At 39.9% G+C, this 27,877-nt stretch overlaps 1 protein-coding gene across 1 annotated transcript in view; it reads left to right on the top strand.

The window, feature by feature from the left end:
• LOC115775101 (glucosidase 2 subunit beta-like) overlaps positions 1-27,877 on the top strand; it is a 171,981-nt gene that overhangs the window by 124,252 nt on the left and 19,852 nt on the right. Inside the window, exon 13 of the mRNA XM_030722596.1 lies at positions 21,266-21,337. Within this exon, the coding sequence (XP_030578456.1) occupies positions 21,266-21,337 (72 nt within the window). The remainder of the gene's footprint in view (positions 1-21,265; positions 21,338-27,877) is intronic.

Raw genomic sequence — 27,877 nt, 5'->3', positions numbered from 1 at the left:
CCCCTGAAATCTTCTTCAGGGTGCTGTCGGGCCCTTATCACAAGTCGGGAATTTAAAACGCTAACTTCTGCCAGCGAATCCAAAATAAGCCTGGCAATTCAGTCAACACAGCCTGGCACAGCGTGAAGGGAGACACCCCATAATGAGTTCTCAGAGGTGGAGTCCTTACCTACAGCAGAGCCTAATATTCCTCCTGTGGATTTGTTGACACTCCTCAAAGCAACTTAAATCGAAGGGCCGTGATTTATGCAAGACTGTCAGGTCAGATTGACTCAGCCTCCGCTCTTGTGTCATTAGAAAGTACAGCTCTTCAGTGAGTCACGCCTGCCACTGTTGTTCAGCATTGACAGAGAAGAGAGAAGGATAACGCAGCACAAGTGACACTTCCAACTGTCTGCAGAACATCACATGGCCTTAACAGTGCACGGGGTTCTTCTAGTGAAGAAAGAGACTCCATCAGGATAGCCTAGAGGGAGCTGTTTTAAATTGGATCTAAACCCTGGCAATGCAGGTGGTGTGGAGTCCTAGATGTGTCTGCTGAGAGTAACATGGAAATGAAGAGCCATATAGATTTGTGAAGTAGATTTCATATTGACTTAGCACAAATACTGTGTAGTTGCAGTTGGGTTTGGCAGGACCAGTGGGCTTTTTAGATTGTAAACTGTCTGCTGTCTGCCTGTGGACACAAGCAACTTGCTAAAAACTGACAAGTACAGAAAACGTTTTTGCTGCAAATAATGCTCTCAAGAACATTTGCCTTCTCTGTTCTTCCAGCTTTGAAAACGAATACTTAAAAGAAATCAGATTTCTGTATTAATGCCACTGAAACACCCGATGACGCGGCCCCCACATTGTTTCAACCACTGGTGATTAAAGGGCTGGTGGTGGAGCAGGTAGATGCCTTTTAGGTACCTGGGATGCTCTGTCCCTTTCTGTGCACTGTGATTATGTCTACAAAAAGGCACAGCAGCGCTTCTTTCTGCTGAGAAAACTCTGGAGTTTTAATGTAAGCAAAAATATTTTAACAGTTGTCTACAAGTCACTTATCGAGTCAATTCCCACTCATAACATCACATCTCGGTCACGGGTCATCAAATAGGCAAACAAAATAACTGGCACCACACAGTCATCACTGTCAGACCTTCACATTCAAGCAGTTAGACGTAAAGTAAGCGCTATCATACACGACTCTTAACACCCGCTTCACAGCTTATTTCAACTCCTCCCATCAGGCTACACCACAGGATCCCTGCAGCCAAAAAAATCATTCATCTCAACCACTATTAACATTATTAACAACACATAATGAATTTTTTTTATAACTTTTTTTTTTTTTTAATGTTTAAATCGTGCTATGTGCTATATATACTGTGTTTTATGTTGTTTTATTTGTATATATTTAGAGCCACGTTTAAGACAAATTTCCACTTCTTTGCAATGGACAGTAAAGTATTTCGGATTCCAGTCTTTAACACAGAGCGTGATGGCCTATTGCTTTTACAGCTGATATAATGAAGATCCAAAAACGACCACAGGTTCAGTGTGAGCACGAGCACTTCATCGTACCTGTAGCTTTCAAATTATGATAGATGTGCCACAGACACTGTTAAATTAAAGCATTAAATTTAAAATCACTCTTAATTAACTGCATGAGCAGCTTACTAACTTCAAAAGGTCGCGTTTGTCCAACTGTCAACCACAGAGGAGGCAGAAAAATTGCATTCGTCCGCTTAGAGCTTTGCATCATGTAGTGTCAAAGATGATACAGAAAGTTTTTAAAGTTTATATCTGCATGACCAGCTGAAGACTAATTTTAAATATACATTCACCAGCCACTTTATTAGGCGCACCTCTATTCAGCCTATCGCATGGCAGCAATTCGATGCTCAAACATAATCAAGACAACCTGCTGAAATTCAAGCTGAGAACCAGAATGAGGATGAAAGGTAATTTAAATCACTTTGAATGTGACATAGTGCTGGTCTGAGTATTTCAGAAACTGCAGATATACTGGGATTTTCTCACACAGCCATCTCCACAGTTTACAGAGGATGGTTTAAAAAAGAGAACATATCCACTGAAAATTCCTTGTTGATGCAGAGGTCAGGGAAGAATGGTCAGACCGCTTCAAAGTGATAGGAAGGCAACAGTAACTCGAATGACCACTTGTTACAACCAAAGTGTGCAGAAGAGCATCTCTGAATGCACAACATGTCAAGCTTTCAAGCAGATGGGCTGCAGCAGCACAGAGTGCCGCTCCTGTCAGCTAAGAACATGAATTTGCATGGACTCAACAAAATTTGACAATAGAGGATTGGAAAAACATTGCCTGGTATGATGAGACTTTTTTTCTGCTGTGACATTCAGATGGCCAGGTCAGAATTTGGCATTCAGACTGGTGGTGGTGAAATGGTGTGGGGGATATTTTCTTGGCACATTTTGGGCCCTTTAGTACCAACTGAGTATTGTTTAAATGCCACAGCCTTCCTGAGCATAACTGCTGATCATGTTCATCTCTTTATGATCACAGTGTACCCATCTTCTGATGGCTGCTTCTAGCAGGATAAGGCACCATGCCACAAAACTCACATCATCTCAAACTGATTTCTTGAGCACAACAATGAGTTCACTGTACTCAAATGACCTCCAAAGTCACTATTCACTCAATCCAGTAGAGCACCCCATCATCCCATCATGGATGTTCAGCCAATAAATTTGCAGCAACTGTATGATGCTATGGAACAAAATCTCTGAGGAATGTTTCCAGCACCTTGTTGAATCTGTGCCACAAAGAATGAAGACAGCTCTGAAGGAAAAGGAGAGTCCAACCTGGTGCTAGCAAGGTGTACCTAAGTACACTTACTTTTCCCAAAGGTAAAGGATTATTTGACATTGTCATGAAGTTGCAGTTTTTATATTGAATTCAGTCATTTTAGTTCAGTTAATGATTGTTCTTCCAGATTTTAAAATGTTATAATCAATTATTTGTATTGATCACAAGAAGACTGGGGTAGTTTGGGGTGTTGTAATCACAGTCCCTTTGGTTATAGGAAGTGTGACATAGCCCTTCAGCTTGTTTTGGTTTTTCACTGTGCATCTTTTTGAGGCCAGTCTCTCAGCTTTTATAAGTATGAAGCTATTTTCACTAAAAAGGTCTAAAAACTGTACAACATTCATCCGTTATCAAAGAGCAGACAAACTCAGCAAGTAGCTAGTGAATATACTGAGCTTCTAGCAGATATTAAATAAGGATATTTTCTCCCAGAAGAGGAGACCAAAACAAACCTAATAGGTTGTCTTCTTTTGCTTTGTTCAAGATGTTGAATTTGGGTTCGTCAGATGGCCAAAAGCTCACATTCAAATAAATATGTCTGTTTGAAGATATTTCTGTAAGTTTGGAGAAGATATAGTCTTCCTAATCCTAGAAGCCATGCTGAGAAACAAAGCCAGTTTATTTTCCTGTTGAATCATTGCCTCCCTCACTCAATTGTGATTCAACAAAGACTTTGGCTGCCAGAATGCCGGTTTCTTCCTGTAAGCATCTGAACACACTAGGAGATTCTGCCCAGTCCACAGCCGGGGTGGCCATCTGAAGTAGCAAGAGTTTTCTGTAGGTCCAGTAAAACCTGTGAGCTGGCAGCAGGAGCATGTGTGCCCGGTGGGGTCATAAAACTGCTACATCTCGGCAGCCTTCATGTTGCCAATTTACGGCCAGCAAACTAGACGATGAGTGGAGTATGCGTGGGTTGGTTGTGTTGAAACAGTCAGGATCAACTTCTTGGAGACTTTTGGTTAATCCCACCTTGTTAAAGAAAATAAATAAACGAATAAACAGCAGGACTTCCTGTTTTTACTGAGAGCAGAGTGAGCTGATTTAAATCCAAGTGTTTTGTCTTTTGTACAAGCTGTGCTTGCTGTTACGCAGGCATTGAACTTTAATCAGAGTACATAACCCTCAAAACATGAAGAGTTACTACTACAACATAGAAAAAAGAGCAGACTTAAAACAGAGCGGACTTATAAACACATAAGGGCAGTGCAGTGTTTTCTTTGAATTTCAGGCAAGCGCTAACAAAATATTAAAAGATTGTCCAAACTTGTGAGATTCCTGTTGTCATCATGTGTAGCATCCCTGTAAATATTCCGGTGTTGGTTGGATACCCTGGAGAAGAAAGCTGGAGAAGTTACTGGAAAATTTGTTTTTCTGTTTAGTCTATACTGTAAATTTGCAAGTGCAAGAACTACCTTCCTAAGGAATGGCATAGCCCCCTACTGTGTCGTCTTTTATTGCAAATTTAAAGTAGCTGATAAGTAGGTAAAATCCCCCCCTGGTGCATGCATTGGCACCCCTATGAGAAAAGTACATTAAATCTGTGCAGAACTGGAAACTGTGATTTAAACTAAAACTCACAATGAAATCTTTAATACATTTAACAGGGAGACCCCGGAGAGGATTAAGCATTACATAAGAATCAATAAAACCCAAAAGAGAGACAACAAAGTGTCTTGGTGTATAAAAATTACAATCTCTCTGTAAAACAGTGTTTCGCTTATAGTCATTCTGAAGCTGTGTCTCATTTACAGTTCCTGTTGTTTCAACCTGAACCTCCTAGGAAGATCAACCGAGTTAATCTTATCTAATCAAATCTAATATGATCCAATTCAGTGACTGCAAGAACTCCAGCGAAAATGTGATTTCCGTCTTACACAAATATTTTTTTCTTTCAGATGATGCATTATGATGAGTTGTTTGAGAAATGGCTGCTTCTCTCTAGCTCCACAACGATATGATGTCTCCTGGGTTACATACGAATCCTAAACTACAATACACATGTGGACTGTTGGTGTTCAGTGAAGGGTTTATGTTTTGGGGTTTGGGGAAAACAGCGTTGTTTCTGCTGGTCGAGTGTTGTTTTAATGGTTACACATAATTAAAGGATATGGTAGCAAAATTTTACAGCAATCTTAAGACTGCTGTAGGGTGCACAGACAAAATTTAAAATATGTTTTGTTACCTGTTTAAAGAGGCCTTTAAATTTAAGTTTATAATCCACTTAAAGTTTAAGTAATGGGAGATTAAATCTAGTCCTTGGACAAATCTAAGACTTTCAAGGTTAGATTAACTGATCAGCAGCAAGTGTGAGCACCTCTATAGAAGCAGAAGTTTTGACAGTTTGTTGGTTTGGAGGGTTAGTGGGAGAAAGCCTCTTCTCTCTAAAAAGAACGTGGCAGCACGGCTTAGGTTTTCAAAGTTGCATCTGAACAAACCACAAGTATTCTGGAACAGTGTCCTTTGGGCAGATCAGCCCAAAGTGGAGATGTTTGGACATGACACAGCACTGTGTTTAGCAAAAAGCAAACACAGAACAAACACCTCATACCAACTGTCAAGCACAGTGGTGGAGGGGTGATGAATTGGGCTTGTTTTGCAGCCACAGGACCTGGACATCTTGCAGTCATTGAGTCCATCATGAACTCCACTGTATACTAAAGTATTCTAGAGTCAAATGTGAGGCCATCTATCCAGCAGTGAAGCTTGGCCCAAACCGAGTCATGCAACAGGACAACGATCCCAAGCACAGCAACAAATCTACAACTGAATGGCAGAAAAAGAAAAGAATCAAGATGCTGCAATGGCCCAAAGTCTAAACCTCAACCTGATTGAAATGCTGTGGTGAGACCTTAAGAGAGCTTTGCATAAATGAATACCCACAAACGTCAATGAACTGAAGCAACCTTTTAAGTTATCACTGCTAAAAGTGCTTCTACAAGCCTTTGAATCATGAGGTGCATTTCACAGGTCTGTACAGACTACACAAAGAAGCCCATAGGGTTTGTCTCTTATCATACAGGAAAACTGACCTTGCAATACAAATCATGTTACAGTGTTCAAATAGGCATCAGAAAACTGATAAGACAGACTTCAACTGAAAAATAAGGGGGGGGGGCAGTTATCCCAGCTGTGAAAAGAAGCTTCTTCTCAACATTTAGTCTGAATTTACTGAAGACTTTGTGGTTGTGTTGGCTTTCATAGTTCTGATCTTCTAGCCTTATTACCTTCAGCGTTCTCTTTTCGGAAATTGGGTTGAGACTTTAGCGTATATGACCCGTTTAATATGTTTTTTGAGAAGGGGAAACAGTCTGTTATAACTTGTGGCAAATCAATGAAATTGATCTACAGTTGAGATACCTGTAATTGAGAGGGATATTTAACAGCCAGAGGAAACACATCTTAACTTCTCACCCCGAAAAAGATATGTTCTGCTGTTCAAATATTGAAAACAGAGAAACAAGACTGCAAAAGGATGTAAATGGTCCATTTGAAAATTACGTTCTTTTAAATGTCAAATGATGAAATAAAATTGTGGGAAGCAGAGTTATCTTAAAGAGTGAGAGTTGTCATTATGGTATTATTTCATCACCTTCAAACCAAAGGAACTATGAGGAGAATATATTTGGACCAGGCCTTTATTAACCCTCGTGATGCAACCAATAACTGCACAATAATGTGTCCCTTCTGGAACACATGTTTGGTGTGTATCAACTTTAAGTCTGTATTGCCAACTATGCTAAATTCAAATCAAAGCATGTTCTGCATTATTTTATTATTATTATTATTATCAAGAGGCATTATGACATGGCACTAGCACATCCTTGGTGGTTATGGAATTAAAAACCTTTGATGTTGATGATGATATGTCCGCATTTAATACAGTGGGTTAAGTATAGAACATTAAGAGCATAGGTATTGCTGGTAATGTGCATTTTAAGACAGAAAGAAAAAGTATGCTGGGATGGAGTGGCTTCTAGGATTATTTAGTTTTTAACAAATTTTTAAGTTGTTAACTTTCACTATGGAATTGATAACGTCAGAAGAAATGAAGCTGGGAACTCCTTAGTATACTGTACATGCTGAACATGTCCACCTATTTTGGTTACATGCTTTCTGTGGTATTAATAAACCATATGACTCATGTAAGCTACACCCAGTTTTTTTTATAGTGCACCTTTTAAACGTGGACCTTATTGAGCATAAGGGAGACTTTAGATTAAGTGAGCCTGAGTGTTGTGAGAACAGATGTTTCACAGTTGCTCTGTAAGCCTCTGATTGTTGGCTTGTTTCTTGTTTTCACTTTTAATGTGGGAACTCTAATTATCACCTTAAGTTATGTTAAAGTAGATTTACTAACACATTCTGGTGTTAAGAACAATTTCTACACAGTTGAGGAGGAAAAGTGGAATAATTATTAAATATGACTACTTCTACACCCACGTAGACTCTTTCATTTATATATATATATATATATATATATATATATATATATATATATATATATATATATATATATATATATATATATATAAAATGTGTGTTTGTGTATGCATAAATCCTATGATATATTGGCAGTTTAATGGGAATTTAATAGCCACATTGGGGCTGAGAGAAAGACCAATGGGAAGAATTACCAGAAAGCAGTGTAGGGGGCATGGATACATACAGTCACACCATAATGCCTCCAAAGCATAAAACAGGTGCTGAGAAGCCAGCTAAGTGTTAGAAATGGTATCAACACTCCATCCAAAGTCCAACACCCAAAGGGTAGTCAAACAATGAAAGAGGATACTGCCCAAGATGAAATGCAGAGGATCCATATATACATCAAGACGATGGGCACCAGGGACGAACTGCCAAGAGAGCGCCTCAGGCATTAAAAAAACAGAGGGTGATGAGGAGGAAGATGATATCTTTTAAAAGACCAAGCCCTTCCATTAGATCTATCATTAGCGGATAGAGGAACTGGCTGACCTCAAGAAATCCTACCAGGAACTTAAAAAGCCCAGCCTGAAGGACAGTATGGGGGTTCTGACCAGGACAGCAAAAGAACCAACCATCACTGTGTCTGGCTGGCTCACCAACCAGACACAGTGATGGTTGACAAGTAGCAAAAGATAGCAGTTGTGATTGATGTGGGAATCTCAGCTGACAGAAATGTCAGGATGAAGGAGCATGAGAAAATTTGAGAAGTACTGCCTAAAGGGACAAGTTGAACAGATGTGGAAGGTGAAGTCAAAAGAGGAGTCTTAACAGGAGCATTAAAGGCTGTGACCTCCAAGCCCGGTTGCAACATGTTCTGTATACAACATCTGAGTGCAGGCCTACACATGACCAAGATACTACACAGAACTCCAGACTGGTAGAGGTCCAAGTTTTAGGAAGACACAAACCATAAAACACTGATTAGCAACAATATTAAAGCCATCTCCCTATTATTGTGGATGTCCTCCAAATCCCACTGGAACAGCTCTTATTTATCGGGGCATGGACAGAGAACCCCCGGAGGTGTCCTGTGGTTTGTGGCAGTTGATGCTTTGGGTCGTCTGTATAGCTGAATCTGGCCTTTTGAGCCACATCTTGCCATTTCTAAATTGGATTGGGATCTGGGGAGTTAAGGTCAGGTCAGCGCCTTGGGCTCTGTGTTGTGTTCCTCAAGCAGTTGGAGCACTTTTTGTGGTGTAGTGGGGTGTGTTGCCCTGTTTGGGCAGGCTGGAGCCATCAGGAAGTGCTCATTTCAGTGAGTGGGAGTGCTCTATGTTGTCTTGGATATATGTACAGGTGTTTGTGTTGTTACCCTTAGAACAGAAAACTCAGTTCACTATTTTTTCAGGCATTTTGAGAAAAGGCTTTGTTGTGCTGTCCTTTAGTGCTGTCATCAGACTTTTTTGTATATATCACCCTTCAGCTATTTTGAGAGGAAAATGGCAGCAATAATAATAAAGGGACATCTTCAAAGATGGAGGGAGAATATAGCTTTAAATGCTCTGCCAGAGGCTATTTGCCTGATTAGTCTTAGTAATAGCTCTAAAAAACTAAATTGGCTTCAAGTTTGGCTTGTAATGTTTCCTATTTTTTGCATTTAAATTGAGGCATTATTTTACCAAGAAAGGCTCTTACACTCAAACTGTATTTTATTTGTTTTTTTCTGGGTAATTTATATGGAAGAGGTTTATATTGCACATTCACCTTCCAATGTATGTGTGTATTTCAAAAGTGGCTTCAGTAGGAGTCTTTGGGCTGCCAGGATTACCAACTTGAAGAAATGATGTGACCGCAATGTTCTTTTTGAAAATATATGAGCCCGGAAATTGAATTTTAAATAGTCCTAATATTAGCTACAATACTGGAATCTGACTCCATAATTGTGCCTGAGAGCTGATGAGATGACCATTCAGAATTATAGGATAAAAATAAAACTCTGTTTAAAACTTTTACTGTAGGAAAGAGACCCAAACACTGCAGAACCTTTTTTTTTTTTTTTTTAAACAACCAAGACATAAATCAAATGGCCTCTCTCCCACCTTCATCTCTGGTAGGAGGTGCTCTCATATTAGATGCAGTCCTGGGGAAAAAAAACACTATAGCAAGACCAGGAAATTGCTAATAACCTAGGAGTAGGCCTCTACTTTCAATATAATGGAAGTGCAATACAGTATAATGGTGCAGTAAAAACAGTCCCAAATCAATTAAATCAGTCAAATAAATTCAATATGGCTCACAGTTGGAATCTTAATGTTATAGTGTTACACAAACTTCAACTACATCTTTACTTAAATGTTTATATACTGTACTGTGTTAGTGCTATGCCATGGAAGCTTGTTTCCACCTTAAAAAAAAAAAAAAAAATTGAGATACGTAACTCGAAGTTTCAACTTATTAACATGAAATTTACTAAGTTGAAATTTCGAGTTATTGAAGGTGTTTTTTTTTTTTTTTTTTTTTTTTTTTAGTGGTGTAAACAAACTTCCATACTATGCTCTTTAGCAATTTATCTTAATTATCAGCGTTATTGGATACTAAGGTTTGCATTTTATTGAGACTATTATATGAAGATTAGACTCTGGCTAAAAAAAACTGTCAAAGTCCATCCATCCATCCATCCATTCGCTTCCGCTCATCCTATTCAGGGTTGCGGGGGGGCTGGAGCCTATCCCAGCTGTCATAGGGCGAGAGGCAGGGTACACCCTGAACAGGTCACCAGCCTGTTGCAGGGCCAACACAGAGAGACATACAACCTTTCACACTCACATTCATGCTCTCATTCACACCTATGGGCAATTTAGTGTAGCCAATTAACCTAACCCCAGTAAGTGTATGTCTTTGGAATGTGGGAGGAAACCGGAGGACCCGGAGGAAACCCACGCAAGCACGGGGAGAACATGCAAACTCCACGCAGAGAGAGGGAGAGGCCTGGGCCAAGGTGGAATCGAACCACCTTGGAGCCTTCCAGATGGTATTCTAACAGTGAGGCAGCAGTGCTAACCACTGCGCCACCGTGCTGCCAACTGTCAAAGTGATATAATGAATTTATAATGAATAAAACTGATTTATTCATATTCCTTCTATATTAAATGCTCAAATTTTACTAATTTTAAATCATACTGTACATAGGTACAACCTGTGATTCAGCAGCTTGGACAACAACCTTTTAGCAGCAACTTGAAGTAATCATTTTCTGTATGACTTTATCAGTCTCCCACATCACTGTGGATGAATTTTGGCCCACTTTTCTTTACAAATTTGCTTCAGTTGATTGAGGTTTAGCTGTCAGACAGATGGTGTCACATGTGACTCTAGAATACTTTGATATACAAAGGAGTTCATGGTTGACTCAATGACTGCAAGGAGCCCAGGTCCTGTAGCTGCAAAACAAGTCCGAATCATCACCCCTCCACCGCCGTGCTGACAGTTGGTATGCAGTGTTTGTGCTGATATGCTGTGTTTGGTTTTCTCCAAACACAGTGCTGTGCATTAAAGCCAAACATCTCCACTTTGGTCTCTTGTTCCAAAAGTCATTATTTGTTCAGGTGCATGCCTAAGTTGGGCTGCCATGTTCTTTTTAGAGAGAAGAGGTGTTCTCCCAGCAACCCTTCCGAGCAAGCCATACATGTAGTTGTTCACTCTTTTTCCAATTGTGCTAACATGAACTTTAACGTGTAACATGCTAACTGAGGGCCGCAGAGTCTGAGGTGTAGCTCTTAGGTTTTTGGGGTTTTTTGCAGTTTTTCCAAGAATTGCTTACCTTTATCTTGGGGTGAATTTGCTGGGACATCACCACCAACTAACTGCCAAAACTCTGGCTTTTATGGACGTGGTCACACTCACTCGTGATCAATCAATCAAGTGCATTTGATTAGCAGCACCTGGCTGCTACTTAGCCTGTGAAAATGTTCTTGTTCACATGACTGTACAGCTACACATAAGTACAATATAAATGCATTACTCTGCACCTTAATAAGTTAGACTCAAACAGAGAAGAACATAGTTTATCAGCACTTAAACTCATTTGGTTTAAGCAATGCTGTTTTCCAGGTGCCCATTTACTTTATTTCAAATTATACACAGTGTGAAATGCAGGATTTTACTCTTTGGTGCAAGTGTGGTCTTTATGCTATACTGTAGCATTATAATCACCTTTATAATTGGTGTTGTGGTCAGATGGGTAACATTTGTAACTGCAACCTGCATCAAAAACACTTCAACAACGTGAAGACTTGTTAACACAGAAGAAGCTGGAGCTACTGGGTAATGGACAGATAGGGTAGACTCCCTTATGCCTTTGCAATCCTATTACATTCGGATCGGTCAAAACAACGAGGGACACAGCATTGCTGAGAATTGAACACAGGAGAGTTTGGATCCGGAAATGGAATTTTACGTCATCACTTAAAGACCGGGTAGGGTCAGAGGATCCACTATTGATGACACACATTGATGTGGAAGTTGTGTCAACCAAAATGTGTAATACTGTCTGAACCTTCTGTGATTAAAAATGATCTAGACAGAGTGAACATACAGAGGAAAATTTCTACTGTATGGCTACTGTGCCGACGCGTTCAATGCATTTTTTTGTCATTCCTTTTACAAAAATCCTTTGTTACTGTTACTTTCAGAGATAGTTTAGTCACCAAACCTTTCAGGCTGGGCTAGCAGTGTGTCCCCGTGTCAAGTTTTTGTTCTAAACTAAGCTAATGTAGCTGACTCCCTGCTGTCCATGTATATCTAAGTTATTTAATTTATTTCTGAGTGGTGTTACAGGTATTTTACCTATAACTCAAAGCAATTTCTCTAAGTTGATACTCAGTTATGACAAATATGTGCAACATCAGTTACATCAGTGTGTCGTGAATTTAAGTGGAGAATGAAACTGGCTTCATTTTTGTTCAAGGTTATCACTACGCAATAGTGACTCACCTCTGTGAAAAAGTTGCAGGGCCAGTGAATTAGAGCCAAACAAAGTGATCTGCCAAAGTAATCAGTATATCAAATTTCTTTCTTTTTTTCCATTCAGATGAGGTAAATATTTGAAAATATTGTTCCTATTAGTTTATTTCCCTTTGTATTATGCATCATTTGATTAATTATTTCATTTGTGACTGTCAGGAATTGTAATTTTTCATTCTCTGGAGAAAGTCCTAAATTAATTATTCTCTGTTGCTTCCTGTCTTATTATTACTAATTGCCCGCAATTACTCTCTGCTAACAAAAGAATACTAGACAATGGTAAGACTGTTAACATAAACACAGTTATCAACATTTACTGATGCTACATACACCTACATGTAAGCTACAAAAAGAGTAGAGTAGTATTTTCTCTTATTACTCTATAATGTATTGTACAAAAGTCTTGAGCCAACCTTCATTTCTTTGTTTTGCTTCCAAGGAGCCAGACTTCCCTGTAATTTTTTAAAGTGGTCTTGAGAAGTAGTTCTCCAGGCTTTCTGTTCCTGAGGTTTCTTCCTGTTAAAAGGGAGTTTTTCCATCCCACTGTCACCAAATGCTTGCTCATAGGGGGTCATTTTGATCGTTGGGTTTTCTGTGTATTTATTGTAGGGTCTTTAACTTATAATATAAAGTGCCTTGAAGCGACTGTTTGGTGTGATTTAGCACTATATAAATAAAATTGAATTGAATTGAAGGTCTTTCAAAGTTTTTCTTTGGGCATTGGCTGCTTTTCACTCATTTTCATTCCAGTCCTTGTACCTGACCATTTTCAGAGGAATGTTTTCAGCCACCTGACGCTGACCTCTGAATCATTCAAGCAAAAAAAAGGCATTTTAACTCAAAGGATGCACCAGTATTGTTGCTACATAACAGATAACTTGGCAAAGAGCCTATTTTAAATTGTATATCTCGTCACCTTGTTACTAGTAGCCTTTCGCACAGTGTTCGTATTTATTTAGTTGAATCAATGAAAAATGCCAAAGATAGCACAGTTTGACAGGTATAAGATAGTGTTTTTGCAGCAGCAATCTGAGTCCTAAAGAGTTGTTAGCTGAAAACCCGGCATATCTGGACATAGTGTCCCCTTAAAGATTTTAAGCAAGCTGAACAAGTGGACAAGAAAAGCAGAACTGTCGGGCCTAAAAAAACTGTCTACAGCTGATGAACACTAAGTCATGTCCTGAAGAAACAGGAAAGAAATTCAGCAAAAACCTGACACAGGACCTGAGAGAGGTACAACAGTGAGTGTCTACAGCCATCTGTAAAACACGGTGGAGGCTCTGTGAGGTTTGCGGTTGCTGCTCAGCCGGTGGTGTTGAGGATTTTGTCAAAATTGATGGAACAATTGGCAACAGCTTTATTTTTCAGCACAACAGTGATCCCAAACACACTGCCAATGCAGTAAAAGCATACCTGGATAGAAGAAAAACACAGTTGAACACTATAAGTCATGGATTTGCCTCCCAAGAGCCCGGACCTCAACATTGTTAAAGCAGTGTGGGATCATCCTGACAGAGAACGGAACAAAAGACAGTCAGTATCCAGAGAAGAGATTTGGAAGAAATCTATGAAAAAAGCTGCCTAAGAGAGTTCAGGCTGTGTTGAAGAATAAAGGTGGTCATACCGGATATTGACTTTCAAGCTCATTAGAATTATACCAACTCTGTTTTCGCCTTATACACTGTATTTCCCATTTTTCTAACAAAATATAAATTAATGAGGCATGGCTCAGGACTTCGCACTATACTGTGTGATGGCAAAATAATACGAATCTTAAAATATCAACAACATGAGGATGACTCAAATAAATAAAGCTATCTAGAGTATAACGTGTTATGCAACTGCAAAAACACATTCTATTTACTGTGACCTAAGGTTGCTGTATGCTATCAAGATGAATAGTGTTGGTTATCCTTAAAGTTTGCTAATAAACAATTAACCACATCACTTTATATTGCTGAATCACCTTGACTCCTGGCATGGCACTTGAGTGTACACAGTGTTACCTGTAGCTTGTGTTGATGTTGCTGTGTTGCAGTGTTGCGGTGTCACCTCGAGTGAACTCCACCCACGCTGTCACATAGCAGTCTAGTGAGAGAAGTGCTTAATTGCTGCGTTTCTCTCCTTTACTTTCTCTCTTTTGCTGGATCTCAGCGGACTGGGGAATAAATATGCTCACCTTTTTTCCTGTGCAGCCCTAGTGAAAACTAGTTGAGGGATTGTCTCAGAATGGTAATTAACATTTGAATGTTAAAGGTTGTTTCCAGTTTCTAACAATGTTGTCTTTTTTTTTATACTGTTATAAATATACTCACCAACTTAACCGACATGGGAATATAGAAAAATGCCCAAAGTCTAGTGCGATTTTGTATTTAATGGTGGCTCAGGGGTGTGAGCCCAAACTTTGTTTTAGTCCAACCAAGGATGTTTTTTCTACTGTCTAAAAACAGGGTAAAAGCACCTAATTTAAATGGTAAAAACACATTTTCTGGGTGTATTTTGAAGAGAAAACAAAAGCTAGTGAAGACTTATTAGCTTAATTGTCCTTTATTCATTTAAGCTGTTTTGCTTTGTCCTATGAAAATAAGACCCATTTAAAAATGTACTCTATTTTAACCTTTCCTTTTAGTTTACACAAGAAGTTTGTTTTAAATTTGTTAGAAACTCTTTCTGTGAAATATAGAGACCAGTCGGCAACCCCCTGGCAACCACTGGTTGCACATGAAAAATATGTATTCCCCAACCGCTTGGCAAGCAGTTGCCGGCAGTGTTGCCAAGCCCGCTTATTATAAGCGACTTTGGGCTTGTTTTTTTCTAAAGTCCCTTGCAAATCTCGTGAGTCACGGGTTGCGTTTTTTTGGGCTTGTTTTTGATCGTGGAGTTGCTTATTTGGACTTGACTTTCTTTCCAAGTGAAACTCCGGCGCCCTATAATAAAGCAAAAGATGAGTGGTAGGTAGTTTGTCCCTTCCAAGCCCCCGTTTCCTGTTAATCACTCCTGCACAAGTTGATCGGGTGCACACCCAAACAAACACTCATAACAGCCCAGAGTGAGGAGGCAGCGCAAGAATGAGCTCCAGTAAGTGGGGAAAACATTTTATATATAATAAAATGTAAAAAAGAGTGTGAGAAAGAGAGCGCACTTACAGAATGGATCCGAGCTCTGATGGGAGAGAGTGGCGCTAAAAGTGGGTATACACTATATGCAGTGCATAGGGGTGCCGCACGGGGGGGCGTGCCCAAACGATGTGACGAAATTATTTCTCTAGTCGGCATTTTCTGTATTTAACAGCTGTGCATATGAAATCATCAGTAACAGAGGAACGGTGCTGATTAGGCACCCCTGTGCTCCTTCACCTCCCCTCCTCCTGCCCCCCCCCCCCCAAAAAAAAAAAATAAATAAATTGTGTCCGCATACACCTCTGAAAGTGGTTGCGGTCCTTATGGTAGACGTACCAAAGGCATTCCCCAGATTTTGCAAGTGTGAAATAAGTGCTCACCATGCTGATTTAGTTCAACATGCTGGTACAGAGAAAAACACACACACACACAAAAAAACTGTGCACCCTTCTCTTCTATGAGGCTGAGAACCATGGGTTTTACTGCTCCAAAACACAATTAGACAAAACAAAGAAGTGTGCTATACTACTACAGAGCTATACTGTTTAAACTCGCCCTCAGTTTTACACATTGTTGTGGGTTGCCAGTTGGGCTTCTTTTGGGCTTGTTTTCATACAGCCGGTTGCTTGTTTCTGTCGCGAAATCTGGCAACACTGGTTGCCGGTGGTTGCTAGCAGTTTCTGGGTGAAATTGGTTGCAAAGAGGTATATGGCGATGCACCAAAAACCTCCTTGCAATTGCTAGTAGAAGTTTAACTACCATTTCGCCAGTAGTCGATGAGTGTTTGCAGACAAGTCGTCATCTTCCTCGCAAACTACGGGTGACTGCGGCTATCTGCTAGTGACTACAGCAGTCACAGGAAGGTTTTTGGTATAGCACTTGCTTTGCTACCACTCACCAAATTGTTGGAGAATACACATTTTCTCTAGAGACTGGAGATTTCCAGGGGTCTCTCGGCCTGTGTGACTGGGGCCTTACAAGGTATTTGAGATACTAGCACATTGCCCTCTGTCATGAGCATGTTGGCATTAGAAAAGGTGGATAGTGATGGGGGTGTCACCACCAGTTCATACAAAGTTTCTTGTGTGAACTGGTGACATCATTTTTAGGTCATAGACAATGACGACATGATTGCAAATCAAACCTACTGTCTGAACTGTGACTCGCCAGGTGACATCATACAGTACATTTAACTTCCACTATAATACAAGCTCCACCAATTGCTTTCCCAGCACATGGGGGAAGGCCCTCTAAAATAGGACCACACATCATGCAAACAGCCTCATGCTCAACATTTCACTTACTCATGTCTGCAGCAATACACCCATCCAGTGTAAAGTAGCTTAAATAGTTAGTTGTCCAGATGGGCAAAGGACAGATACTGTACGTACAGAGATTCCTTAATTTATTTGTGAGATGGCTGTAATTTCTTATTTTCTTAAACATTAGGAGTGGAATTAGCTTTCTGATTGTATGTTATATATTAATTAACATAAATTGGGAAGAATTTTAATACAGAACTACTTTTGCTTCTTAAAAATCAACAGATTTATGACTTAACTGAGCCTGCTGTCTGATCTGGTGAAGCATGAAATACTGCCTGAGGGGCGGGCAAAGTGGTTGCATCTAAGATATTTATTCTCTAACTATGTACCTTCAGGCCCTAGAACACCTGCCAAAGTTTGACACAGTGGCACCAACTTATTATGGCTAATGTCAGAGCTGCATTGTAAGAAAGTTGCGGACTGAACGTTGGGGAGGGGGAGTCGCGGATCTTAATGGGAGGATAACTCTTGTCATTTTTGATCTGCTGCTTCTAATCATTTTCTAAGATTTATTTAGTCACCTATCATGTTCTTTCTTTCCTTATTTCTTTCTTTCTTTCCTCCCTTCTTTCTTTTGTATCCTCCATCCAGAGTCTCCTGTGTTGCATGTCATCATCTGTCATATTCGAAGCCTGTGCAGTTGGTGATTCATATGCACAGCATCACCACCAGCACACTTTGATTCCCTCCTACTCTCTTTTTGCGCACTTTTATTCTTTTTATCCTTCTGTCTTGCCCTTCCCTCCGTCTTTGTTCTCCTGGCTGCTTCTTAGTCTTATATTTCCAGCACTGTCAGTCTCTTCTCCTCAAAGCCTTTGTCACTGCCCATCCATCTCACAAATACTTCCTCCTTCATGTCACACTGTGCTCATTTGCTTCGGACAGCCAAAGACAGTTTGTGTAAATGTACCTCGTTGACCTTTCTTCTATGTCCCATTTATATAACATGGTAAAATGTGAAGTGTCTGTCAGACACTTTACTATGTTATATAAATGTCTTGCAGACAGACAGCTAATCAACCTGCACCACAGTCTGCTCGGCATTTCTAATCTCTAATCAATTTTTTTTTTCTTTACCCAGCGACATATTTTCTGTGTTGCTTCGCCTGCTTTGTTTTCTTGCAGGCTGCCACATGGAGAAGAGCATCCAAGGTCAGATCACAGTGCCCCCATGCACAAATACCCTAGCCCTTTTTCTTTCTTTTTTTTTTTTTTGGCACAGTGATGGCGTGTCAGCAAGAGTGTACAAGGATAGATGGCTTTGCCTTAAGGGTAAGACGGGGAAAAGAGGTACGGCCATAGAGGGGTACTCACTTCTGGGACTCATTTGATAGCTTTCTCCTTTCATTCATTTTTCATCCCCTCTTCTTCTCACTGTGCTTCTGTCTATCAGGTGCCATCTGTTTCTGGGCTCAGATGAGGATGTTTGTTGTTGGTGAAACACCTGCTTTACAAACTTAATGAATCTAGTGGTTTGTATAAGGAACAATGAAGCCAATGTCGAGAGGGAATTAAGATTTATTTATTATTAATTATTATTTTATTTAGCATGGGAAGCTACTTGGCACATATCACATTGTCCTATTTGGCATTCAGTTCTGCTTTTCACGGCTCTTGTTTATCAGTTTTACATGATAAAAAACAGTCACAGGAGGTTTTCATTGGTCTTCATTCAGGCGTAGGTGTCCTGCTAGCTTGTCGTATGACTTTGGAGCTAAATGTTCTGGGTGTAGACTCTTGGAAGCAGAGTCTATATCCATGTTAAAACCTTGGGATAATCACATACTGACGTTTAATATGAGCATGCAAACATTTTGCACAAAGCGTTCAGCTATAGGACTTATTGCAAACTCTGTGTAATTTAAATAAAAATGGAATACATTGATTTACAAGTCATTTAAACTTTTTATTGTAAAAATGTAAAGAAAGAACCTATTTAATGTTGCAATAGATAGATTTTTTTAAACATATGTTGCGATAATACCGATGATATTGCCCCTTTTATAACTTAATATGAGGTTCTTGACCTATCCTGAACCCTGTGTAAAAGGGAGCCAAAAAGTCCTAAACTTGACAATAAATAAGCAAAATCATTTACAGGGTTTTGTATACACAGCATGAAAGAGTGGATCAAGAAGACATGTGAATAAACAGATCAGTGGTTAAAGCTGGAATCTTAAATATTGTTTGGGTGTTGGTGAAAGTCAAAATGTGGGTTTTGAAAAGCAAAAAGATTGAAATACTTGCTGTTGGCCATACGATTCTTAGGTTATGATCCTTACCATCAGCCTTTCTTTTTCCAGTCATACAGTCCTGTGAAGAACTTACTGCTTCCATATGAATTAAGAGTGTAAGCAGCAACCAGGTGCTGCTAATCAGTGTACTTGAGTAACTGATCATCAGTGTGACCATCTTTATAAGAGCAGAGATTTGGCAGTTTGCTGGTCTGGAGTGTGGTTTGTGTTTAAGGGTTTCCAGGAGAAAGACTCTTCTCTCTGAAAAGAACATGACAGCTCAGCTTAGGTTTGCAAAGTTGCATCTAAACAAACCACAAGACTTCTGGAACAATGTCCTTATGATGACAGATAAGACTGAAGTGGAGATGTTTGGCCATAATGCACAGCAACATGTTGGGTGAAAACCAAACACAGCATACCAGCACAAACACCTTATACCAACTGTCAAGCACGGCGGTGGAGGGGTGATGATTTGGGCTTGTTTTGCAGTCACAGGACCTGGGCACCTTGCAGTCATTGAGTCGACCATGAGTTACTGTATACCAAAGTATTCTTCAGTCAAATGTGAGGCCATCTGTTCAACAGTGAAAGCTTGACCCAAACCGGATCATCCAACAGGACAATGATCTCAAGCACAGCAGCAAACCGACAACAGAATGTCATCGATTTATATCTAGGCTACCAGTCAAAAGGTAAGGTAGGAAGCTACCTAAGAAAGATAAACTGACTTTAAAATTGTCATGTTTATGTTGTAACTCTGAATTGGAATTCATTAAATCTGAGAAAAGTTGTTTCTTTCACTCTAACCTAAACAGGATTTGCCAAGTATAAGTGCTAATCCTTTAAGTCAGACCTCTTATTGACCCACTTTTGATCCTGCCATGAGCACGGACCCTTGTAAATAAGTCTCATTTATTATAAAGCTCGGGTGTTGTGCACTTCCTTTATGCAGAGGTCAGGGATCCCTGTGTCAGCCAAGAAATAAAAAATGAGGCAATATTTTGCAACAAGAAGCATTATTATTGCTGCATGAATGCACCATAAGTGTACCAAATTCCATCGCCGTCAATCCAAGAGTTTTGAGACATGTGTGGCTGCATGTAGTGCCAGCATCACAGTAGTGCTGCAGATGCTTGTTATTTTTCCCTTACATTTGAGGAGTGAAATACAGAGCAAACATGAAAGGATAACATGACTAATAAAAGTCTCAGAAATGAGCAGCATTTAATTCAATCCTCAAACAAGTGTAAATAAGAGCAAATGAACTCAACAGCCAATCACTTTACCTCACTGCTACCCCACTGCCTCTGATGTTCATCATTTTCATTTCTTTCATCTTGTTTTTCTCTCGTACGGCTTCTGATCGCCCTTTCACTTCCCGGCCCACGTCTACCTTACGCCATAGCCATTTTTTTCCTCCACCCTTTCTCACTCGTTCTGTCTCTCGTTGTGGCTGTCTGGGCATCCTACGCTCATTATAACAGCCACTGTAATAGTTCAGATGTCAAGGAACTAAGCCAGGCTGCCATGCACCCTGTTAGTTTCACCACCTAGATCCTTTAATCAGTTTGTTACTGGAGTTAGTGATTGTGCCTCTACTTTCCAGCACCTTTGCCACTGAGCCTAAACAGTCGAGTGGAGCCTATCCCAGCTGTCACAGGGTGAGAGGCAGGAAACACCTTGGGCAGGTCGCCAAACTGTCCCAGGGCTAAACTGACAAATCATTTGTTTCCTTATTATCATAATCCATAATAGGTCAGTATTTGGTTGTTGGATCTGGTCTTTCACCGTCTTGTAATTTTCCTTTTTTCATCTTCATCCATCCCAGGTAGTTTAGAGAAAATGCTAACAAATGTTTAAAGTTTTTTTTAATTTTGCTTTGACAAGTCAAATCAGGTATTTTCTTCATCACACACAAGCTTAATAAATCCTGGGCTTGACTGTTGGGTCATTTTCTGCGTGTTTGTAGAAACTAGTAAACTTCTAAATTTTTAGAGCAGTGTGTTGTATACAAAAAGTACTGTCAAAGACTTTCTATAATATCCTTGCTAAGTTTTAAACTTTTTTTTTTAATGTGGCGGTTGCCAGTGTTGCACCCATCCATGCTTGCTAAAACCAAAAATTTAGACTTGAACTTTACATCTGTGACCAGCTAAAATCTGCCACTAATATCCTTAAGCTGGCATATCAGTGAGAAAGCAGAGAATCTCAATCTGATTAAAAAATATTCTAAGGAACAGTAAAACGCCGTAGACGAAACCGTGTGCCATTTTACTTTGTGCTGTTTTAATTTTTTCTCTGCAGGTATACTTATACCCTGTGCCCATTCAATCAAGTTACACAAAGGAGCACTGCAGGAGCGGAGGTCTCATTAGGGTGAGTACCTCAATCACAGTTTCTTTTGTACATGCAGTTAAAATCCCAATCACTGACCAGCCAGGGTTAATCTGGGATCAGGTGGAAAAAGTTCAAAACAGTAGAACTAGATCTTAATGAACTATTTCCAAAGAGCTTAAACATACCATGTGTGCTGTGTGGCCTGAGACATTTAGACTCTATAGCAGAGCATATCGATATTTTAATAAACAAAAAGAGTTTTTCTCTAAAGCAGCTTTAGCAGAATTCACATGCATTTAGCTTCCCTTGGGCTTCATCGTGCACTAAAAGCCAAGAAGGGCATTTTTCTTATTTAAACCAATTAGATAAATTCAGTGACAGCATTGTTCATTTCATGATGCGACCTGAAACAAATCCCACCCCTGCACTCCCCAGAAAGCACTTTAATCATTGTTATAGTGCTCATACGAAGTTACCCTAAGACCAATATTTGCACTATTGATTCTTTTTTTATTGTTATTCAATCTCTGTTAGCTTCATATGACCTTTAATCAGTCACTAACTGATCTTTATTATATTTTTAATATCCTTTGATCAATGACAAATGGAGCAACTTTCATACACTGCTGGGGTTATATTTCTTCAGCCTCCAAGGGTTTCCGTTTCATCAAAAGGTTTACGCGCTGGTCTTTTACCGAACCCACGGGAATGGCTGTGTCAAGTGCTGGACACAGGTGTGCATCAAAAAGCCCATGTGCTCTGAAAGACGCCCACTCAGTCCCCACTGAAATGCACCTTTAATTGTTAGAAGCATTTTTATATACTAGAAAATAAATCAAATATTTTTTTTTCTTGTGGTGTAATAACTTATTTAACCATTACCTCACCTTTCTCTTCACCAAAACATCTGTCAAGTTGCGGAAAAAAAAAAAAAAAAGAATAAATTAAAAAAAAAAAAAAAAAAAAAAAAAAATATATATATATATATATATATATATATATATATATATATATATATATATATATATATATATATATATATATATTACTTTTTCTTGACTTATGAATTTTTGATTGAGGTCATAATTATGGGATGTGACCTCACTGTCCTTTTCCACTTTCTCATTAGTCTTAACTGTCTGTCACCCAACAGTTTTATAGTGTGCAATTATGGACAACCTATTCCATCCACCCTGACACCTGTGTGGGGCAAAAAGAGAAAAAAAAACAAAAAAATACCTTCAGCTCCTCCCCTAAGAGGACGACTCTGCTGTTTTGTTGCACAGACTAACGACTTGTTTTGCGGACTGATAAAATGAAGGTGCAAATGACCACGGAAAATTTGTGACACCGAGTCAAAACATTTTGTCTCCTTTGAGATGTGATGCCATTAGGGCCTAACCTGAAGTAAGACTGGAGATAATTATATCCGCAATTATCCTTCTGTGCAGATACAGTTTTGCTTTCAGGTGGAAAATTAATTGGAATTTAAAGCAGAGCTCTTCTTTTTTTTTTTTCGTCATCAACTCCCACACTATCTGCTCACTTTTGGAGCGTAAGTGCAATGCTTCACCATGTTTTTAGCACAGGAAAGAGGAAGAACAGAATGCTAACTGTGAGTAATGTGACCCCAGCGCTTCTGCCTGTCTGTCACTCAGGATGGTATGGAAGGGCAGAAGGACTAAATGAAACCAATGGTCAAACACGTCTTTGGAACAAAATCTCTGCCAAACAGGACTCGAGGGACAGATTTCAAATGTATATTTATTTTTTTCCCCATATTCCAATGTTTTTTTCATGCTGATGACTAAGACTGAACGCAATGTTCGATTTTTTTTCTTCTTTTCCTTTATCGGAGTCAGAGAAAATAATAATGCTAGCTTAATATAACTTGTTTTATCACGTGTACCTCATTGGTATTTTTCTGGGTGTAGGCAGGCAGTGCAGCACTATATGATGTACTATACTGTTTCCAGAGTGCATGTAGTGAAGGTGGAATGGTTTCAGCCGAGGAGGGGGAGGGGAGGCACATGAATCATAGCTCGCATGGTGGGTATAAAGTTCATTTTTTATCCAGACAGACCATCAGTCAGGCCTTGCAGGATATGGCCGGGCCTCCTGATATCAATCTGCATGGAGGCATCCTCTTTCTCCCCAGAGGGGGTGAGGAGGGAGAGGGGAGTGCTTTGATTTAAACGGCAGCATTTATCACACCTGCTCCAGCATCCTAAAGGACAACCATGTGAGACAGAGAAGAGTTTGGGGGAGGAGGCGGACGGAGAAACGGCATAACATGTGTGGCCTGTCATTGGAAGTGAGGACTACTGTGGCGATGACATTGCTAATACTTGGTTGTTCGATTTTGACTAATTTGGATTAGTTATGTTGCGTTTCTGCAGCATTAAATTGATGGTGCTGCTGCTGAATTTCGATTACGGCTCATGGCCTGCACAGTTTTTGAAGTGTGTCACGGCTCATAAAAGTTGAAATTGTACCCTGAGCCTTAACCTTCCTTCATGCTGGCTTTGCAGCATAGTTGGTGTTAGACCCATTAACTACACAATGTTTGTGAGGAAACAATAAATCAACCTGGCAACACTTTCTTTTGCAGCTGCTTGCTCTTATATTGTTGCCACATACTGCTAAAGATTTCATAAGGCACAGCAGTCATTCTCTATACTCCCAATTATCTGTAAATGCAGATATTATACGACACGTATTCACCTCTTGAATTCCAATATCTCTGTTTTCCATTTAGCTTTTCTGCCTCTTGGCCTCAGCAGCACAACCGCTTCCTGAAATGGCTATTGTAACACTAACATCAGCCATGATAATGATAATAGAATAGGAAAAAATGCTTGCATTGTGACAAACACTATCCCAACTTGACAGCGTTGTCCATCTCATAATGTGTCCCCCACCCCCCACCACCCTTCTCCTCAATAGGCAGACATGCTAGGGTACTTTGACAGGACAGCAATGTAGAGCTGCTAAACGCTTCTGGAAAAGTCCAAGCAAAGACCACGCACAGGCAGATCTCTTGTTACCTCTGTGCTTATGTGAGGTCTTATAACAGGCAAGCATTGCCATTGCAATTTGTTTAGTGGAGAAACAACACATGCAGAGAATTAATACTGTGTTAACAAACAGAACATTGATCATATTGTCACCAGCATGTCACATTAATTTCCAAAAAGCCAATGTGGTATTGAGATCACTCCTTACAACGTGGGAGGAAATTTGGACCATTCTTCCTTAGAGAACTGCTTCAGTTTAGCCATATTCTTAGTATGTCTGCTGTGAATGGCTGGATGTCTGGACCACTCCAAAAGACATATTTTCTTTGTGGAATATCTTTGTGTAGTAGATTTGCTTTAATGTTTAGGGTTGGTGTCCTGCTGTGACATTCAACTACTGCTGACCTAAGGCCTGAGTCACACAGGTCTAGAGACCTGTCAGTGACCATCTTGCAACCGCCAGTTGATTGATTGGTGAGTTGTTGGATGATGAAATAAATTCCAAAGAGGGTAGCGCACCAAAAGCCTCCATGTGATTGTTTTGGTCACTAGCAGACTGCAGCGGTCACTCGTATTGTACACGGAAGATGCAGACTTGCTTACAAACACTCAGAGCTGTACTGAAACTCAAAAGTGTGGTGTAAACTTGAAACAGAGTGTTCACCTTCAATGATGTGCCTCAGCACTGTAGCCAACAGGGGTAGCTGTAGCTCAGGAGGTAACGGGAAGGTCGGCGGTTTGATTCCCGGCTGCTCCAGTCTGCATGCTAAAGTATAGACAGATACTGAACCCCAGTTGCTCTTTGATAGATACAAGCACTTAGGTGTAGAAAAAAGTACTTAATGAATGAGTGAATGAAGACGTGTTGCTAAAGTGCTTTCAGCACTCGAGTAGAAAAGCTACATAAGAACCAGTCAATTTACCATTTCAAATGATGCAACTTTTACTTTGAAAGAACCTCTTGGCAAGCAGTTTGAGTGTGTTCACAGACAAGTTGATGTCTTCCATGCAAACTGCTGGCCACTGTGACAACCTGCCACTGACATGAACTGTGACCAGCGGTTGCCAACAGGTCTCCAGGCTGGTCTGCAGCACTGTTTCTTTGTTGATTTTTGATGCCATGCTGCTGATTAAATTCAATCAGCACCAATGATTCTTAAGCCTTAGACTGTTATTCAGGCCTTTTACAACATTAAGCATATTTACTTTTAAAATAGTTTCCAGAAAGTGCTTTGTCAACATTTAAAGCAATTAGATTAACGTGTAAACCATTTCTTTGCTAACAACCACAACAATTACAGAATACCCATCTCTTTAAAGTTTCCCACCACCACATTGTCAGGCTGTTATAAACTTTCAGCATGAGCAGAAGTGCATTTGAAATATTTGTGTAGATCCCTTTAAACTTACACAAGGTTAAACACATGGAAACTGATTCAGCTGAATGACACAGACATGGATGTTTCCTGATTTCTGGATATTAAGCCAACTGTGTAACTGAATTTTATTGCAGATGCATGAAAAGAATACAAACACATGAAACAATATTAAAAAACACACAACTCCTGTCCACCTTGAAATGTGTGGCCACACAAACCCAAAATAGGAACCATTCGAACCATTTTCCTGCAAACAGAGGAGGATGGGATGATTTAAATGTAGCTGCAAAGGAGGGACGGGATCAGCTGAGGCGGGTCATCCAATGAGTTTTGTTTTGGGACTCCAGGAAATCAGGTGGCCACGCAGTCAGGGTCATGGGGGGCCAGCATATGTTGCCCTGTAAAGTTCAAGGAGCTAGGCCTTCTATTGTGCTGGGGTCAAACCGCTCTACGCTCATCATCATTGCAAGCACACAAGGAGGGAGGAAAAAAAAAAAGGCAGTGCTAAAATTGTGCAGGGCCGGCGAGCAGCTTGCTTGCTCACCCTTTGCCCTTGGAAACACTCTGTGTTTGACAGTCAAGCTTGGAATATGCCCAACATCCAAATCTGAAAAAGGATAGACAAAACAGGAATAATAATAACTCCTAGACACACTGCTGGGAGGCTATGAGCACACGAGCCATAAAAGAACAGTGGAAGACTACAAAAGGAAGATTTTCACCGCAACCTATGACTCAGGCTCACACTTCCAAATAGAGAAATATAATCAGGGAAGGTTATAAATGTTTCAGTATATGAATATTATGATTGAAGCAGATGCATGGGCTGTAGAGGTAGGTGCAGATTGTGCTAGTGTGTTATTGAGTCAAGGGAAAAAAGTATTGTGAAATGGGGGGAAAAAAAAGGCTATTAGTGTTGTCAGTTACTCCTGCTGTTCATATCGCCTCAGTATTCAAACCCACAGGTCTCCCTTGAACTGCTTTATTGAACAGTAGATTTTCAAACAGAAAAACAGTGGAGAAGTGAGGTAGCCTAGCAACATTAAAACCACAGTGAATGACTGTGTATGCCCCACTGCGAAGGAGCCAGGCAGTTGAAATGACAGCGCAGAGCAACCCCAGAGAGAGTGGGGATGTGCTGGCTACCATGAAAATACAAATAGGGCGGCTGTTTGAGGCGGTATGCGGCAGACATATGTATTCTGTTTCCAGATTTGTCTTTTTTTTTTTTTTTGAGCTACATACAGACAGCGTTGTCTCACACCAGGCTCACTTAAGTGGCCGTATATTGTTTTGTCACTATGCATTCTTGCAGTGCTCCAAATCAAAGATCACCAGAATGTAATGGAGAAAATTCCCAGGTGCGCGAAAAAAGAGGTCCATCTTTCGAATGCCTTCAGCTGTCTGAGTTCTTTGAGGGGCTCTAGTTTGAGCAAATCTATTAGCACAAACCTTCGAAAGAAGAGACTATTCTGTGACCACGGTAATATGAAGTATGCCTCACTGGATCGATAAGAGTCCATTTCTCATGAATACAGCTGAAAGCTCCACATCTTTTTATAAGCATTCAAAGGAATGAAGTCCTGATGGAAAACATTTCGCCTCCGTTCTCATTTTTGGATGGATTACTGTTGACTTGTAGTTTTCTGCAGTGCTGCACATGTATAAACAGCAGAAAAAGTACTGTATCTAATTATCTTGATAGGTGGTCATATCATTGCACAGCAATCATGAGGGAGGTTTAAGATTGTTACTGAAACCACTTTGTCCTCAATTGTAACCAAATGTTATAAATGAGCAAGAAACTAACATCAACCCGAGACCAGTGTGATGCACATGGGAGCCTGTACAATGCTGATTTTGGAAAGAATTTTAAAGATTTTGCTAAATCTGTGTAATGTGTGCATGAGCAATGTTAACATTACCTCCAATATTTTAGCTAAATTAGTGTCTACTACAACACTCAAAATGAATAACACTGTGATCTTAGCTTAAAGAATAACAGTTTGTTTGTCATACAAGGAGAGAGTTGAGCACCATGCACAATGCAATGTAACCATAACCTACATTCTCCATATCTATAATAGCAACATTATATTTTTTCCTAGCTAAAAGTTTGAGCTGCAATCCCTTCTATATAAAAACACTATAACACATTCACTATTAACTCTCTGCCCACTGTC

The sequence above is a fragment of the Archocentrus centrarchus genome (assembly GCF_007364275.1).
Source record: "Archocentrus centrarchus isolate MPI-CPG fArcCen1 chromosome 18 unlocalized genomic scaffold, fArcCen1 scaffold_23_ctg1, whole genome shotgun sequence".
Lineage (NCBI taxonomy): Eukaryota > Metazoa > Chordata > Actinopteri > Cichliformes > Cichlidae > Archocentrus > Archocentrus centrarchus.
This window is presented reverse-complemented; position numbering and strand designations above follow the sequence as displayed.